The sequence below is a fragment of the Sarcophilus harrisii genome, chromosome 1 (assembly GCF_902635505.1).
Source record: "Sarcophilus harrisii chromosome 1, mSarHar1.11, whole genome shotgun sequence".
Taxonomy (NCBI): Eukaryota; Metazoa; Chordata; class Mammalia; order Dasyuromorphia; family Dasyuridae; genus Sarcophilus; species Sarcophilus harrisii.
The window spans coordinates 357,842,905-357,862,749 of record NC_045426.1 but is presented as its reverse complement, the minus strand read 5'-3'; the positions used below and the strand labels follow the sequence as shown (position 1 = coordinate 357,862,749).

At 33.5% G+C, this 19,845-nt stretch overlaps 1 protein-coding gene across 1 annotated transcript in view; it reads left to right on the top strand.

Moving 5' to 3' along the window:
- DCC (DCC netrin 1 receptor) overlaps positions 1-19,845 on the top strand; it is a 1,389,687-nt gene that overhangs the window by 1,281,667 nt on the left and 88,175 nt on the right. The window contains exon 22 of the mRNA XM_031946063.1: positions 10,852-10,917. Within this exon, the coding sequence (XP_031801923.1) occupies positions 10,852-10,917 (66 nt within the window). The remainder of the gene's footprint in view (positions 1-10,851; positions 10,918-19,845) is intronic.

Genomic DNA, 19,845 nt, shown 5'->3' with positions numbered 1-19,845 from the left:
CATTTGATACAAGCGTGACAGCCATTTGTTTGGTTAAAAAAATTATAAAAAATAAATGATTAACTCATCCATTAATATAGTAATAATGAGAGCAATAATTTATGTGCTTTCTTTTCTGTGAAAGAATACACTTTCATAAGTATCTGTTGAGCAGCCTACTCTTCTTGCTCTTTTCCTACTGTCCCCTCTTCAGTCAGATACCTTACCAATTAGAATAATATAGCCCGGCAGGGGTCCTCAAACTTTTTAAATAGGGGGCCAGTTCATTGTCCCTCAGACTGTTGGAGGGCCGGACTATAGTAAAAACAAAAACTTTGTTTTGTGGGCCTTTAAATAATGAAACTTCATAGCCCTGGGTGAGGGGGATAAACATCCTCAGCTGCTGCATCTGGCCGGTGGGCCGTAGTTTGAGGAGCCCTGAATAGGGAAAAATATTTCTAGATCCTGGTTTGTCTTGCCTAAAATTTCATGATCTTTCTTTGTAGCTCTACTTTATCTTTTTTTTTCTCAAAGTCATCACCATTCTTCCAATTTTTCAGATTCACAACCTAGGAGTCAACTTCTATCCAATCAATTGCCAAATCTTGTAGATTCTATTTCTACATTCATTGTATTATAATCACTCTAATTAATTCAATTTTTCATTTCATGTTTCTTTGTTGGTTTTCCTGTATCCAACCTGCCATCTTTTTAACTCATCCTTCAGATTGCTGCCTAATTGATACTGGTCTGACTTTGTCACTTTACTATCTAAAAAAAACCTCAGGGATTCTACTGGTCCTAGGACAAATCATAAACTCCTTTTAGAACACTTACAACCTGTTTATAGTGTGAATATGAATTCTTCCCATCTTTTTAGGCTAATTACTTATCTCTCCCCATATAGTCTCTACTTTTAACTAAAAGTCATATAATTTTAGTTTTTTATATTTATGCTTTTATTTGGGCTGTCCTCTCATGCTTTAATTACTTTTCTTCCTTAACACCATTCTCAGAACCCAACTCCCTTCAAGACTCAAGTGCTTCCTCCTTCAAGAAGCCTTTCTGGATTCTTCTAGTTGGGAGTACTCCTTCTAACCTCAAATTAATTTGTATTTATTTTAAATATATTTTGTATTATTTATTTGGACATATCATGTTTATAGAATGTCAAATTCTTAATGGCAAAAACTATCTTTTTTATCTCCTTATCTCCAGAAACTTGTTGTTAGCAAAGTCCATATACCAGAATACAGGAGGAGTCTCTGGTCCATGTGTAATAACTCAGTCCTAGGTTATGGTCTAGAACACACAGTGGTTGTCTATTGACATAGTCATACTAATAAATGTCAGAAAAGGGATCTGGTAACAGATCTTGGTCTCCAAAATCCATAATCTCTTGACCATATTCTTTGCTTTTTTAAAAAATTCTATATAAAAATGGCATATTGGCATGTTCTTTTTCATATATCATTTTGCAATTGTTCTCTAATTCTTTTATATGCCTAAGTTTTATCTTTCAAATACCTCGCAAAATGCTTAAGGATTCACAGCTGTACATTATATATCTTCCTGTTTTTTGATCTCCCACAGCATCTGGCAAAAAGGAGCTATGTGGTCCAGACTATTTACAAAATTTGGCTCAATGAATGAATAATTATATTCATGCCAAGTTACTCTAACTTTGTACACAGTTGCAATTCCTATGTAGAAAAAAAGTCCAAGGGGTTTTGAATTCTGAATTCCCTTCTCTGATCACAATATATCTTGTTTTTTTCTTTCTACCTTGCCCCTTCTAAACCTATCTGCATTCCCACTTTGACCTCTAAACCTTCTACTTTTCCTTGTAATCTCAGCTCCTGTCATTTTAACATTAACTACCTAATTTCAGAATTCAGTTATTCCTTGCTTTCCTCACCTGAATCCCTTGGCCTCCTATTTTGCTAGTTCACCTTGATACTTAATGCTGTATCACTTTCACAATATGTTTTTTTTTAATTCTCCTGAAAAAAATCATATAGCAAGGCTGACCAAATCATTTTTATGAATTTTTTTCTGATTTCAAATAGGCCCTCATTATTATAGAGAAATTATTTTCATGTCCTTTGGTTCTCTCTCATACTTCTCATAGATCTTCTAAACTTCTTTTGAGCTCCCTACATTAAATAATCTTACTCTATACTTTTTGGAGAAAATAATTGACTCTAATTCATATCGCAAATGTCTTTTTTACCTTCATCCATTTTTTCTGCCTTTAGTTTCTGAGGAAAAAAAGAACTTTGTCCCAGGCTGTGCTACAAATTTCTAGTTTTTGCAACCTATTCCAAGCCCTACTATCTATTCTGGGAGGTCATTTCATTATTTCTGTCATATCTTCAAACTCCCCTTCTATGCAGACTCCTTCCTTAACAGCCTACAAACATGTTCAAGTCTCACCCACTCCCATTCCTTTCACTCCCAAATTATTGTTGAAATTTTTTCTGCCTTTCACTGATAAACTATTAGAAAAGATAATCTTTACTAGAACCATTTCCTCACTACCTACTCACCTCTCAACACTTGTAATCTGGCTTCATATACTCAATGTCATTCAAATGAAATTATTAATTTACCAATAATCTCTTAATTGCTAAACCCAGTGGCATTTTCCCCTCTCTCTTTACTTTCTTTGATATCTCTGTAGCTTTCTGAATATTCTCTCCAACTATGGCTTCCTTTACACTGCTCTATCTTAAATGTCTTCCTGCCTATTTTAAAGCTCCTTTTCAATTACCTTTGATTACTTGTCAGGCCTCTTTCATTCTAATATCACTAATGTTTCCCAATGCTCTGTCCCAGATTCTTTTCTTTCTTTAAAATAAATCTCTTGTTCACCTCATTGGTTTTCATAGGTTCAGTTATCACCTTTATGATGATGACTTTCAAATCTATACATTTAATTCTAATAACTCTTCTGAATTTCAGTCCTACATCATCAATTGACATTCAGATCATCTACTTGAATGTCCCATTTACATGTCATGCTTTAAAAAGTGAACATTATCGGCCCAAATAAATCCAACAGACATTTTTTTTTTTTCTGTTGAGGGCACTATTGTTCTTATGATAATCCTGAGAGTGTTCATCATCTAAGAAATAGAATCTCTTCCTATATCCAACCAGTCATGTTGATTTTATGTCTCATCTTCTGTTTCTTTTCCCTTATTTCGATCCAGCAGATCCTAAATCAGGACCTCTTCATTTCTCGCCAAACTTTTTTTTAATAGCGTCCTATTTTTTTCTTGAATGGTGGATAACTTCATGTGTTCAAGAGGGAGAGCCCTGGTGAAGATCCTGCAAAATATCTTCCTTGCAGGGAAATCTCCCATTTTACCTGCTAGATCTAGATGAATTCCATCATGGATTCAAGGAACTAATCAAGATTGTTCCTCTTATTCAGACTATTCCTTTTTTTCTTCCTCAGCAGCTCAATTGTCATTTTGAACTTAAAGCTTAATAAATAATTAATTCTTTAAATTTTCTAGCAAAAATAGCTTTTGCCTCATTTATCTGGATAGTTGCTTTAAATGTTGTGGTAGTTACTAAAACCATGGAAACGTCCAAATTTTTATTCTTAAGGAAGATATGAATGATTTTAGTATAATTAATGATGTACTCACATCCAGTGTTAAGGTACCACCTCAACAATACTGAATTAAGTAAGCTAGAGAGTCACAGTGGTCTCTAAGAAGTTACTAAGTAAGAAATTTACCAATGAAGATTCAAATCACCACCTCTATGCATAGTTTTGTCATGTAATCATGAAGCCTGGGCTCAGGCAGCAGTTAGTTATACACCCAGAACCCAGAAAGACCCTTTGTTCACCCAGTATAAAGTCTTTCACAAATTCCTTAAGTGAAACAATAGTTATCTTTGAAAAACTTTCTGTTTCAATGCAGCTAGAATTCCTTAAACTCAACTTCCCACTCCCCATTTCTAAGTATTGCCCATTTCTAGAATGCACTCTCCTCTCTCTTTCCTTCTCTCTCTTCCTCTTCTTTCTTCCCCCCTCCCTTCCTCATTCACTTTGTCCCTCCCCATCTGCCTCTCAAAATTCTTATCCTCTTTTAACACTCAGCTCAGGGGCCATCTCTTCAATGAAGCCTTTCTATATCCTTCTACTCATCAGTGCTTTCACTTTTCTTCAAATACTTGGCATTGATTTGACTGTAAAAATGCTGCATATCTCCCAGGTACTATTTTATTTCTGTAATGGATGTATCTAGAATAGTCACAATCATTATACTAAGTGCTTATTTAATGTTTCTTGTGTTCATTTAGTCAGGATGAGGTGATGGAATAAAATAATTTATATTTCCCATATTCTTCAGAGCATGTTACCTCTTGCCAATCCTCAGAATTGAATGTCTGTTGGTGTGTGGGGAGAGACAGACAGAGATAGGAAAGGAAGGAGGAGGAAGGGAAGGAGAGAGAGAAACAGACAGACAGACAGAAACAGAGTCATAGAGACAGAGCAAAGACAGAGACAGAGAGGGAGACACACATACAGAGAGAGAGAGAGACAGACAGACAGAGAGACAGAGAAAGAAACAAAGAGAGAAAGACAGAGAGAGAGAGAGAATGTAAGCAAAAGCGTCTTGTCTTCCTTCAAATAGATAACCACTGTATTCTATGGGAAATGTGGATTCTGTTGAAAGTTAGCCCGACTCTTTTGGTACAGAAAAGAGGAGTAAAGAAAGAAGAGGAAAAAAAAAAAAGATACTTGTTCTTTGAGCCTGGGAAATGCATTTCCTGACTTTTTGTGATAGATATTTTTAAGTGGTCTTTTCCCTTGCTGAATTCATAATTTAAAAATAAAAAGAATTTTAGACACGTCTAGGTATATTATATTTCAGTTTTTTAAAGAAACAAACTGATCTTGATCGATTTCTCATACCCTAAAATAGAGACATTTATTCTTTGCTTACCTTACTGTAGTCCTATTCTATTCTACTTTAGCAATGCTTTTCATGCCTTTACACTTCCTGAAGAGGTTAGTTATTGCTTTGGGTCTAATAATAGGCAGTCCATGTCTCAAAGCTTACTGGAGAATCAATTCCCTAGATTTTCTGGCAGAAACAGGTTTTGCTTCAATTATCTGGAAAGCCACTTTATGTTGTTTTAGCTACTAAAGCTACAGAAATTCGCCCACATTTTTGTTCATAAGGAAGCTGTATCTGAAAAGCAATATATATTTTATGATACAATTACACAGTGTTCTCTTATCCTATGTTGAGATACCACCATAACATTACTGATATTGGAAACCTAGAAAAGGGAAACAAACATAATTTCCATTTAATTCCTTGAGTTGTCATGTTCTCCTCACCACAAGCCACTTAGGTCAGATTGCATTTCATAGCATTTACTCACATAAGTCTTATCTTTCAATGACATTGTTATTAATCAGATTGATTTCATGGTTTTCATTAAATGTTTTCATGGGAAATATATAATGTTTGGAAAAGATTGAATGCAAATGAAAAAATCTAATATTATAGTTTTAATTAGGATATAACAACTAGATAATTGTGTTTCTATAGTTTCAACAAATTATCTTTTATTTATATATAACAATATGCATATATAGGAATAATTTCTGTTAGAACAGAAACTCTACTTATTTTTGTATCTCTTAAAACGACCTATTTCTCTACACACAGGGGGAAAGGAATTAAATAGGTAATTTGATAAAATCTTTCTACCAGTACCAGTTGGAACATTCTATACAATTTAAAGTTTTACAAATTTACCTCAAACTTTTAGAGCCTAAATTATTTGTCCAGGGTAATATAGTCAATGTCTATCATCAGCAGGCCTTGAATTAATGTCTTCTTGGCTTTGAAGCTGGTTCTTACTCTACTACCTCAAGCTGTCTCTCCTATTTTAGGTGCAGTCTTTGTTTAATAAATGTTTGTTAAATCAATGAGTGACTGAATGAATGAAATTCAAAAGCAAACTTGAAAATTGAGTGAGTTTAATAGGAAAAGTTTTTTTAGAATGATAAATTTCAAAGTTAGAATAAACTGGATTGTTTAAGCAACTTATTTTTATCTCCATTTCATTTTATAGACCATTTCTTTTAATTAGAAAATCAATGAACAAATATTTCTTAAAAAGCATTTCATTTTTCCAAATACATGTATGGATAGTTTTCAACATTCATTTTTGTAAACTTCATATTCCAATTTTTTCTCCCTTCCTCTCCTACCTCCCCCCTTTCCAAAACAGCAAGCAATCTAATATAAATTAAATATATTCAATTCTTATTAAAATGTCCATAAAACATATGTCATGTTTTATGAGAAAAATCAGATCAAAAGGGGGGAAAAACTATGAGAAAGAAAAAAAAAAAAAAAACAAGCAAACAAATGACAACAACAAAAGGTGAAAATACTATGCTTCAATCCAATTCTTTACTACCTGGATACAGATAGAATTTTCTATCCCAAGTCTATTGGAATTGCAAAGGCTGCATTATTATCTCCACTTTGTTACAACTTAGTCAATATTTGTTGTTTTTTCTGTTATATTCATCAATCTGAGACTCCCGGTAGTTCTCAAAATGATAAAGAAATCAATATAAACTAATAATATACATCTAAGAAAAATTAATTCACAGTTCTAGACTAGGGATTAGTAATCGATGACCTAAGGACCAAATCCTATGTCTTCAAAATTCTGGCTAAAAGCTAAGAATAGTTTTTACATTTTTAGACAATTTTTTTTATGTAAAACTCATTCTTAGTTTGCAGCCCTTATATAAAGAGACCACAGACCTAATTTGCCAACTCTTGCTTTAGACCAAAAGATCCCAAGTTCATCAGCACCCTAGGAAGCCATAGCTTATTATTCAGTTTCTGTAGTGCTACAGGAGAACTAAATTATCATAAATTGAATCTTACTGATTGATGACATTGAGTTTATCAAATTTCTCTGGTTAAGTTATTTAATTTTCTCCCTCTTAACAATATAATAACTACTGACCAAAAAAATTAAAGTATTTTAATGTACTTGATTAAGCTACTTTAATGCACTGGTGCATAAAAGCAAGGTAATTAGTTAGCTGCATTCATTTCAAAAACATTTTCAGGACTGGTTTATCTTAGCCAATAGCATACTTATGTTATATCTAGTTTTATTTATTGAAACATATTATTCCACAACCTCTCCAGATCCAATGAACATTTTCTTGTCTTATCCAATCTGTTCTATTCGACCAATATTGTTGAATACCTATGTCAATGACCTCCTGCTAGTATTATGGGAGATTACAAAAATGAATGACAGGCAAGATTTGTGCCTGAATGAACTAGTAGTATGCTTTTGAAGTGGTTTTATCTTATTCATTTAAGTATAAAGGAAGATTTTAAATCATAATAAAACATTTTGAAATATTTGAGTTAAAATATGCTATTCCATTTACCTAATTTTTTAATCAATGTTGCACTTCTCTCAAGTGCTACCTTATGTGATGGAATTTACCATGTTTCCTTTGGATGTTTATTTCCAATTTAATCATTTTTGCAGCTTACATTTTCACTTCTTTCATAGCAGGTTACATGATAAAGTGAATAAGGTTGTGTTCTCAGAGTTAGGAAGATCTCAAATTAAGTCTTATATCCGATAAATACTGTGTGACCCTAACAAGTCACTTCTTAGGGTCTTAGGCATTTTGCTAAGATTCTAATAGATCCATTCATAAGGGAGTTTCACATCTAGGAATTCATTCTATCAATGAAATTGCAAATTTAATTCCTATTCTATTGTTTCTCATTGAATTTCTTACCATTGATCATCAGACAATATCTCATATATTCAGCTGGAGTCTTATTAAATTAATGCCTAAATTCAATCTTGCAAGTAGTGTGAGGAAAAAAAAGGGAAAAAAATAACAATTATTCATCATTTACTCATTATTCCTATTCTCCCAAGCACACAGGCAATCACTTTTCCACACTTATGCAAGCTCACACTCATAGGATCACATCTACCTTCACAACAAACCCCTAAAATGTATTTGCAACAAATATGAAATTATGCACTAGAAATAGAAATTGGTCTAGTGGAAAATGGTCAAACAAATATACTTTGTATTATATGTAGTTCTTTTGGTCTTACAATTGGTTGTCTATCCTTTCTTTACATAGAAAAATTACATAGAAAAAATTTACATAAGAAAAATAGCTGAATATATGCAGAGCAGTGAACTGAAAAGAGTTAGAAAAGGTTGAGGACTTTTAAAAGTGAGTCTTCCCATAGCTGTCTTTGTCCTTCTTTTAGAATGATCAAGGCAGATTTTTTATTATTTTAAATTAATCTCTGACCATTGGTCATGTGATAATGTCCCATGGCTTCAGCTTATTTGGGGACTTTATTTCATGTAGGAGAAAAATGGACATTTATATTCAATTCAACATAAAGAATCTTCATTTAGTGTTAATTGTTATGGAAAGGAAACCCTCAGTTTATAATTTAAGATATGTCAATGTTTGTTCATTATTACAAGTCAAGATAGGAAGAGCTACCATTTGACAGAAAAGGAGATTCTATTAAGAGTAAACAGGCCTCTTAATAGTTAAGCCATTGCTGACAATTCCTTATAACGCACAGGAACACCAAATCCGGCTGAAGTTAAAATTGGTTAACACAAGTCCTTAGAAAAAATCTGTCGTGTTCAGGTGAGGGAACAAAGACTTTCTAAATTTTTGTTTGTCTTGGAGGCCTTCCACGAGGTGGATGCTGTTAGTCTTCTGGCTGGCCTAATCTAAAATCTATGGACTCTTCTAAAGAAAGGCAAAGCCTACTGGTTGTGTGTGACCCCTTAAATTTTCCCCAAAGTGGAAGCTTATTGTAAAATGGCAGTAGAGACCATCAAGACAGAAATAGAACAATTAGTGCCATCTAAAACCATATAATATATTAGAGAGCAGGAGGTAAAACATATATACCAATGGGTAAATACAAAGTTCATATAAAATAATTTCATTGGTGGCATTAATTTTTAGATGAAGAAATTCATTCAAGCAATGTAAGCAGAATTATCTGCAATAATCTTAGAAAGTCAGCTAGTCATTTATATTTATTTATAGTTATAGTTAACTATTTATAATTATAAACATAATTTTTTACTTTTACTTAATTTTAATCTTCATTGAAAGTTTAGTTATTATTGTGTTTGTTTTTCTCTTGTATGGGATATAGAATATGAAAGAAATTAATTAGAACTTAAAAATCAAACTGGAACAAAGCAGAAATTTTATAAGTGTTAAAATAATAACATTGTTTTATAGTCTCTTGTTACACAGAAGTAGTGTGAGTAGAACGTTGTTTTTGTAATTGAATAGAATTTGACTTTATAACTCAGTTCAGTCATTTACAAGCTGTGAGAATATGGTCAACTCATTTAAAATCTCTGAGCCTCAGTTTTCTCATCTAAAAATGTCTACAGTAATAATAATATTAGTAACTGACATTTATTTAGTATTATAGTGTACAAAGCACTTCATGTGCAACATCTCATTTTATCCACCCAATAACCCTATGAGCTAGGTACAATGGTCCCAATTTTAGAAAAGAGGAAATTAAGACTCACTGAGGTTAAATGATATGCCCATTATAATATAGGCCAGGTTTTCCCTACTCCAAAGTCAACACACTGCACAGGGTTATTGTAAAGATCAAATGAGATTAGATAAAGTACCTTACAATCTTTGCAGTTACCATTGCTGTCAGCTGAAATATTTGCAAGATATATTCATATTCTGGACATGATATATTAACAGAGAACCATCAATTTTCTGTGTAGATATATATTTTTGTGGATGTGGTTATGTGTAAAAATAATAGAATAATTTAAATCTTAGTCATTCCTCTTATCTTTCGTAAACTGGTGTTACCAGTAAATTATTTGGTAACCAATATCTGATCTTCTGGGATAATAATCAATGGCAGATATGCTCAAAATGCACCAATGGGGGATATAATTAATAAGCATTACTCATTGCAAAGGTTCATGCATTCCGTGTGGAAAGTGGTTCGACAACTGGCTCCATTCACTTTTACACAAGTCCATTTCAGCCACTAATGGAAAAATGCCTATCATGAGACACTGATTAAAGCAGTTCAAATCTTCTTCCAGTCTTGGTACTCTCAGAAATGATGAGAACACACCAGTGTAAACTTCATTTTCCCCTTACTCCAAATACAGTAGAGAATTTTACTCACCCTGTGTGGCACATAAAAAGTAGGTTCCTACAAACCACACTACTAGAAATGTGCTGTCACTTTGTTGAATAATAATGACAATTTACTTACACTCAAGGAAATGTCAAATGGGAGACAGCAATGAACTAGAGCTGTTGGTGGTAGGAAGATGATTGCCATTTCACCTGCCCCATGAGGTGTGACCCTGGTATTCAGTAAGTCCTGGCAGGTTCAGAAGAGACATTTTGACTACTATAGCAACTGTACCTTTAGTGACACTTTAACAAGCACAGTTGAAAAAAATGTCAAGCTTCTCATATGATGGTAATTCAGCTTCCTTAGAAATACTCTATTTTATGACAGTTTTATACATAGATAGAGACAGAAGGGGGAGGGAGGGAAGGAAAGAGGGAGGGAGAGAGGAGAGGGAGAAAGAAAGGGAAGGGGAGGAGGAGAGGGAAAAGGAGAGAGAGATGGGGATGAGGAGGTGGTGAGAGAAAATATAACCTTTTCTTGCAACTAATGGTTGAATTTGTCATGCTCTCTCTGAGGTGGCCAGTCTGGTCTTGTTCAAGTTTTTATTTTTTCTTTGCCATGGGTTTTCTGACACTCTTTCTCACTTAACAGGTCGCCATGGAGATGGAGGTTATTGGCCAGTGGACACAAATTTGATAGATAGAAGCACACTTAATGGTAAGTATGCAAATGAGATTCCATTGGATTAGTTTAAATAATTAATTGGTTAATCCTGAAGTCTTTTAAAAATTCATCCTAGACTTTAAATGCCAAGAACTCTGGGCTTAAGTGCCTTGTAGAAATTCCGTAAATGTGAAAGATTGAGCCAATTTGGGGGCTATTCTACAAGAGTTAACAAAAGCTAGGCTAATAAAAAAGAATTCGCGCTGAAGGCTAACCAGTTGGGCAAGAAAGTCTACCCCCCAAAATTCCATTGACAGGGACACTTTATAATGGGTGTTAAATAGATAAATGAAACTCAATAGTGATCAATTATTTGCTAAAAATTCATCATCATTGAGTAGCAGTTGGACACATTGGAGAAAGGAAATACATGAAGAACTTTTGAAGTTTTTTTTCAACATCGGGTTTGATAAATTAAAATAAAATGGATGTTTAGCCTAAAGTCAGAGAACCTTGGAAGAATATTTTTATCTCAAAGATAAATCTTTATAATTAGCAAGTTATATTTAATTTCCCCCCTTGTGTTATACTCTTTTCTTAAAATACCTCAGAAATTTGAATAATCATTTATATAATTCACAAGCTATTGAACCAAAAATATTACATTAAATAACGTGTCTTGTTCTTATCAATCACTCAATCAACAAGCATTTCAGAAGCACCAGTTAGTATATATGTTAGGTACTGTGCTGAATATATATACATGTATTTATATGTATATACATACACACGCAAATAAATGTATACACATACAAATATATATGTGCATATAGATGTATACATACAAAAGTAAGATTTGAGTTCTTGCTCCACCATAATTGCTCACATAATAATAATAATAGCAACTAATATTTCTATGGTCCTTTAAGGTTTGCAAAGCACTTTATAAATATTATATTATCTAAACCTTAAAACAACCCCGTCAGGTAGATGCTATTATTATCCCCATTTTATAGATAAGATGGAGGTTAGTTGACTTGCCTAGGATCACATAGCCAGAAAATATCTGCAGTCTGATTTAAGCTCATTGTTCCTTCACTTTAGAATAAGCACTTTATCTACTGTATAATCTCACTGCCAGAAAAATATATGACCACCAATAATTAAAGTCACAATCTCTTTGCATTCCAATTTCTTTATCTATAAAATTAGAAGAACAATGCCTATACGACCTAGCTTTCTGTAATGAGGTAAAAATCAAATAAGATCACTCATGTGAAGATGAATTGTCTATGGTCATGCATTGTTCAAACAGAAGCTATTAACATTTGGAAGATGAAATTTTGGTGCAGATATCTTTTTTTTTTAATCACCTTAATTTCCAAAGAGATGTGTGTGTGTGTGTATGTTTGTGTGTGTGTGTGTATCCTCCAAATTTCCATATATATACACATATATATTTACATCCTTCTCCTATTTCCATTCTGGGAATCATCCTTGTAAGGAACAATAGATAGATAGATAGATAGATAGATAGATAGATAGATAGATAGATAGTTAGATAGATATTAAAAGAAGGAGTAAAAGCAGTGCAATAAACCTAGTCAATACAGTGTATTTAACCTAGTCTGACAGTATATTTAGTGTTCCAAACTCCTAATCCACCACCCTTGCCAAGAAGGGATCAAGGTAAATTTTAACAGCTCTTCTGGGCCAAAGCTTATAAGTTTAATCATTGTAATTTTAATTCCTACTGATTTAATATAATTGACACTAAGAAACAGACTCATCTTTCTATGTTTTCTAAACATAGAGAAACCCGGAGAATGAGGGTTAGTGAGCTTGTCTTTGTACTACCCAATTTTATGCTTGATATAGCATGTTTACCTATCGGCTGTTTTCCTAAAGATGGCATTTACCATCCACGTTCATAGAAAGGTAGAAAAAAAGAAAGAAAAAGAAAAGAAATGAAGTGAAATAGAAAGAGAGGAAAGGAGGGAGGGAAGAAAGAAGGAAGAGAGAGAGAAGGAGGGAGAGAGGGAAGGAAAAGGAAGGAAAAAAGGGAGGAGGGAAAGGAAAGGAAAGGGAAGGGAAGGAAAAGGAAAAGGAAGAGAAAAGAAGGAAGGGGAGAAGGAGAAGGGGGAAAAGGGGAAAGGAAAAAAAGGAGAAAAAGGAAAAAGGGAAAGGAAAGGAAAAAAGAGAAAAGAAGAAAAAAAAGGTAGCTCCTGGGAACATCTTGTTAATGGAATCCAGGGTCCAAATATATAAAATATTTGCTCAAGGAGCCTGTGATGATTCATGAAAATATTTGAAGGATGAATCTGTGATCTCATCAGTGTTGATGTCTCCTGCCATGATGCAGATCCCATCTCATCCATTTCTGCCCATCCTGCGTCTGTCTTTAATTTTTGCCACTGGAAGTTTATTCAATATATTGGAGACCATCTTTGATTTTTCTTGAAGCTTTGAATAAATATAAATCATATAAGTGTTGATCAGTCTATAATTTTTGCCATCCTCCACTCTATCCCCAACATCATTAGAAAGTCTACCATTGGCTCTACCCTCCCCTTTCCCAAACCTTGACCTCCTTGCTATGCACAAGTTGATGAATTCAAAGCCACTATGAATATTAAGTCCAACATACTAGCAGATGGGTATTTTTATAAAGTCACTCTGGGTAAAAGAAAGAACTTTAGATCTAGAGTCAGAGGCCACAGGTCAAAATCCCATTACGTGTGGCTACTTCTTTTAGAAAGTTATTGATTTAAAATCTCTGGGCCTCAGTTTCCTTATCTATAAAATGAAAATATTTAACCAAATTAAGGTCCCTTCCAGATTTGATCCAAAGAATGGATCCTAAAAGGAATGGAAGGATTGTGATTTGGAAGAGTTCAAAAGTCACAATTGAAATATTTTTCATCTCAAGATAGTTCAAAGATTATAGATTCAAAAGATCTTATATTTGTTATCTAGAAGGGACTTCAGAAATCCTCTTATCAGACATCCTTCTTTTACTGATGGAAACTCTGAAGTTCTGCTTAACTGACTTGCCTAAGGTCATAAGGGTAGCAAGCACTAAGAAAAAAATTGAACCTAGTTTCAAACTACAAAACCAGTACTCTTTTCACCATACTGTGCTGCTTCTCAAAGGGGAGTAAATGGAAGTTTCAAGTACTCTTACACCTTTCAAATGCTTTGGAATCAACTGTCATTAGCATTACTGCCAAGATATCTATAATGCTTTTAGAATCTGTCACCAAGGATATTGCTGTGAACCTTGGTCTAGAGAAGTACATATTAGGGCAATGGGTGGCAGAAGATTAAAGAGGATACCAGGACAAAAATTGGGAAAAAAAACTAATTTCTTACTGGCTCCTAACTGAACAGTTATTACATGTACTTTAGATTTAACAAATGTAAGCCAAGCAGATAGGAAATTATATTCTATTCAAAAGAAATCCCTAAGGGATGTTCTTTCTTTAAAAAAAAAAAATAAAGTTAAAAAAATCTACATTGACAGATGAAGCTGACCCTGCTAAAATTTTAAAGTGGCCTTTCAAGTTTCTGGTTGAAAAGCAACTGTAGCCCTAATTGACATTAATAGGCAAGCTAATCAAATGTTTTCTCTAGACCTCAGATCATGAAAATGATGGTAATTGAAGGAACTCATATATAATGGATCTTTTTTTAATCTTTCAAAGAGAAAGTTTCCCATGAAACATTTCATCATTTTATTTCAATTTGTTTAATCCTCCTGGTGAGAAATACAATAGTAATTAAGCTTGACCTGATATACAATATCAGCACACAAGAGAAAGCTGTGAAGATGAAGCAGATTGATAGCATCTGAGGACTGTGAGCTGGATTTTACAAAAGCTGTTAACTTCCTCCCTCCCATCATCTAATGGAGTTTCAGGATGTTCTCATTGTAGAATGAGTGACTGAGCAAAGTACCTAAAGTGCAAGGGTAAACCTTTACAGGGAATAGCAAATTATTATATGCTCTTTGGTTGATTAAAACAGATTGATAAGACAGAAATAGATGGAAGGAAGAGGGCAGAAATAACTCTTTTTCTATTGTACTATCCCAGCAGATAAATGATAGGATTTATACAATTTAGCTTTAGCTCAAGCTATTACAAGCAAATCAGTAATGCTGTTTCAAAACCCTTGCCCTTTAATTATAACTCATCTATATTTTGTGCTTTGGGAAGGGGGCTCATTTTCCAATTAGGTGTAACAGTGAGATCCTAGAAAATGTCCTAATGCATTTGCCCTACTCCTCAAGTAGGGTCTAGAGATGAATGAGAATTTTGTGTGTGTGTGTGTGTGTGTGTGCAACTCAGCATGGAAAGAAATAGTTATCACATTGCCCTTCAGACTTCAAAAAAAAAAAAAAGATTGAAATTTGTATATTTCTATTTAACCCAAATGGATTCATTTCTAAAAGCTTAGTAGAAAATGGACAAAAAAACCATCATTGCCTCCCTTAGTCTGGGTGTGAAGTTTCTCTTTATGCAGTCTAGCATCACAGAGCTTTTTTTTTGGCTGCCATATCACATAGGTGACCCATTTTCAGCTTGCCCCAGTCTCCTCCAAATGAACTCTTAACTAGTCATTTTCCTCAATTTATTATTTTTCATTCAAATGTAGGATTTTATATTTGCCCTTATTACATATTTCTTATTGAGTTTGACCCATCATTCCACCCTTCCAAACTATTTTTGAATACTGACTCTATCATTCTAACTTGATGTCATTCACATACTTGATAAGCATGTCACACATGTCTCCAACCAAATCACCTATTAAAAGTTAACCAGAATAGACCCAAGGACAGCTCTCTGTGACCCTGACTAGAAATTTCCCTCTGGGTTGACATTAATCTCTTTAAGTCCAGTTTTAAAGCCATCTGTCTATTCTGTAACATAATTCACATTCCCCCCCCCCTCCCCATCTTATCCATGAAGATTGAATGAGACATTTTGTAAAATGTTTTACTGAAATCCAAATTTGTTCTGTCTAGGACATATCTATGATATACCAATCTAGGAATGCTGTCACAGAATCCAAGAAGTAGAAGGGATTTCAGGGGTCAAGGAATACTAATTATACTTGATCAATTGACTTACTATTTTACAACTTAATCAGCCTCTACTTGAAGATCCTTAATGATGAGGAAATGTTACCTCCCAGGTTAATCAATTCTCCCTTCTAATCATTCTAATATTTCAAAAGGATTTCTTTACCCTAAGATGAATTCTAACTATGTAACTTCCAATATTTGTTCTTAGTTCTTCCTTATGGATCCAGAAAGAATAATCCTCATCCTTCCACTACCACTACTCACCTCCCATGTTACAGCTTTTCAAATATTTGAAGATAATTATCATATCTGCTTTAAGTATTTTCCAGGCTACAGATACCCAATTCTTTCTGCCATTATATGACATATTCTTCAGCACTTTCATCATCCCGTGAGCCTCTTCTTCCCAGGCTCAACATTTTTTATGTCTTTCCAAAAATATGGTGCCAAGAATTGAACATGTTACTCCATATGTTGACTGAGCAGTGAAAAGTATAGTGGAATTTATTACTTGTCCCTTTCTGAATGTGTAGCCTAGGATAACATTTGCTTTTTGTCTCTTATGTCACACCATTGATTCATATTGAGTAAGAATGCCAATTAAAATCTCCCTATATCATGTTTGTTCATTTGTTTTTTTTAACCTGAGTAGAATTTGACAGATATTTGTTTTGAATTTTAGAACAGTTGACTTGACCCAATGTTTTGTTCTATGGAGTTGTTTTTTTTAACTGGATTCTAAAATAATAATAATAATGAAGATGATAATAATTATAATGATAAACTTAAGTATCCCTTCAAATTCCAAGTAACATAGTATTTTCATAAGCCTGCTATCAATGTTTTAATTCAAGTCATCATTGAAATGCTGAGCTGAATAAAATCAGGGATATATTCTTGACAAGGGATATACAAGATCAGGGATATATTCTTGTTAAGTGTTAAGTATCTAAGTATTATATGCCTATATATGTCTGAAACATTTTTCTAGATTGACATTGGCTACTTTAGAGAAATGACTTTACTTTGATTACTTTGGAGAAAGCAGTATGTTACAAGAGACAGAATTTTACACTTGGGATCAGAAAAACAGTGCTCTAACCTCACTTCTGGAACATTGCTTGTATAACCCAGAGAAGGTCAGATTATCCAAATCAGTTTCCCAATTTGTTGAATTTGTATAACATGGGCAAGTCTTGTGAGACTTGAGTGAGATCACATGGATGTAGAAAGTCTGTTTCAAACTTTAAAGCACATAAACTATTATTATTGTTATTATTATCATTATTGTTATTATTATTATTATTTAGGCCCATTTGTTTAACCAGTCTAATCTTCCTAAATATGCTATTATTCAATCCATATTTCCCCATCTTAGCCTCAGTTTGATATAATTCAAGGGAAAGCAACACTATATACTGATAAATAAATGAAAATATAGACAATAAACCAGGTGGTAAATCAACTCACATTTATTAAATATTAATCCATGCTAATAATTCTACTAAACACTGAGTATACAAAGCAACAGCAGCACTGCTCTCAAGGAGCTTGCATTTTAATGGGAGCAAAACCCTTAAAAAATGAAAACTGGTGGTTTAAGGCATTATCAAAGACTTCCTGTAGAGTTGGATCATGAATTAAGGATCTCAAGAATCTAGGAAAAACAAAAGGCTGGGAATTTCAGATTGTAGCATGATGAATAACAAAGGCACAGAAATGGGAGATAAGAGTATCATGTGTGGGGAGTAGCAAGTGGGCCATTGTGGCTAGATTGTAGACTGCATGGTGAGGAATGAAGGGGAAGAAGCTTAGAAAATTGAGAAGATAATAGGTTATGAAGAGTCCTAAATATTGAACAGAAGACTTTATATTTGATTCCAGAGGTGATAGTGAGAGTTCTGAAGCTCATAGAGCAGGAAAATGATAGGGTCAGATGTATGGATTGGGGGGAAAAATCACTTTGACACTTCAGTATAAGTTGATTAAAAAAAGAAAAAAAAAAGATAAAGCCCAGAAACTGAGTACTATAGAAAGATGTTTAAACAGTCTACTTAAGAGGTGATAGACTAGGTAATGGTAGAAGTGGATATATGTGAGAGATGTTATGAAGGCCCAAAAAGCAAGAATGGGCAATAATTTGAATATATCAAATGAAGGATGACACCTGGGTTGCAGGCCTTAGTGACTGGAAGGATAGTGATACTTTGATGAGAAGTAATACCTGGAAGTATAATGGTACCCTTGATAGTCATAAGGAAGTTGGGAAGAAGGGAAGGATTTAAAGAAAAAATAATAATTTCTTTTCTGGACACATGGAGTTCAAGGTGCCTGCATGACATCCAATTCAAAATTTGATGTGAGGTCTGGGGAAAAAAAATTAAAGTTGGATTAATAGATCTGGGAATCATTTATATAAAGATGTTAATTGAAATCATGGGAACTGATGAGATCACTTAATCACAAAAGCATTTATTAATCACCTTGAATGAGACAGGAACAGTGCTAGGTGCTAAGGATATAAAGAAAAAAAAAAAAATGAAACAGATTCTTCCATTACAGGAATTGCATTATATTAAAGAAACTAAGATTCACAATACTTTGTGCAAGCATACCATGAAACAACTTTACAGAAGTCTAAGTATTATATGTCTATATCATTTCCCAAATGTGCAAGTAAAGTTACCTTGTCAAAATAAAGAAAATTATATTAGTTCTACATGACTCATTCTTGATGAACCATATTGGATTTTAATGAATACTGCTTTCAGTCATAAGTATTCATGTGTCATTTGCTTAATGATGGGTTATAGAAATCAAGGTCATGGGTCTATGGTTTATAACATATATCGTTTTCCCCTTTTTGAAAATTAAAAAAAAAACTGTTACCCTTTTCTAACCATAAGATCACACTAGAAGAAGAAGGGATCTCATGGGTCATTTAGTCCAATTCCTCATCTTACAAATGAGGAAAAAGAGGTTTAGGGAGAATGACTTATCCAAGGACACATATGTAATAAGCATCAGTGTTCTTTCTCTAGAACCACGGTTATTTCTATATTCTATACTCACTGGAACAGGGTATGTTCCAATGTCTCAGCAATCATAGCTGGCATTTTTCTTTTGCTCACTATTTTAGGAAATAACTCATCTTGACTTGCTGACTCAGCAAGGTCAACTCTGTATTGCATGTTTATCTCATTGCTTTTTTTGGATTACCACTTGCTGCTAAACATTTTCATTCTATCACTCTCAGTTCAAAGGCTATTTGCCTTGAAAAATAAAACAGAAGCAAAATAATATACAAGGTATATCTTGCTTTCTTATTTCTTTCATCTCCCAATAAATCATTCTATTTGTACTCAAGGAGTCATGGATTTGTCAAGAAGTTTCCAGGTTTGGGAAGTCAAGAAGACCCAAAATCTAAAAATAAAGAGACAAAATTTAAGGAGAGCAGAACTAGGGTGTTAGAATTTTAACCCTATAGTTAAAGGTCAGATATTTCTATAGACTTGGTGATATAATTTTCTGGATTCATTTTTTAGGCAACTGATTTAATAGATATCTCTATCAGCCTAAAGATAGCATGGTATAGTGATAAGAGAACTGTGAGAAATCAGGACACCTGACTCTTAACCCTGGTTTTGAGTTGCTAATCGTTAGCAAGGTCATCAGCCTCTTTGGTTCTGATTTATCAATTTATGAAAATGGCAGGATTACCTCCTTTATTTAACTAGATGTGTTTTGTAAAAATTAAATGTGACAATGTAAATAAAAGTACTTTGAAAATCTGTAAATGACAGTATGGCATCATGAATACAATGTTTTACTGAAGTAAGGAAAAATTAAGTTCAAATCTTGCTTTTGAGTTAAATCCATAGACAACTTTCTGA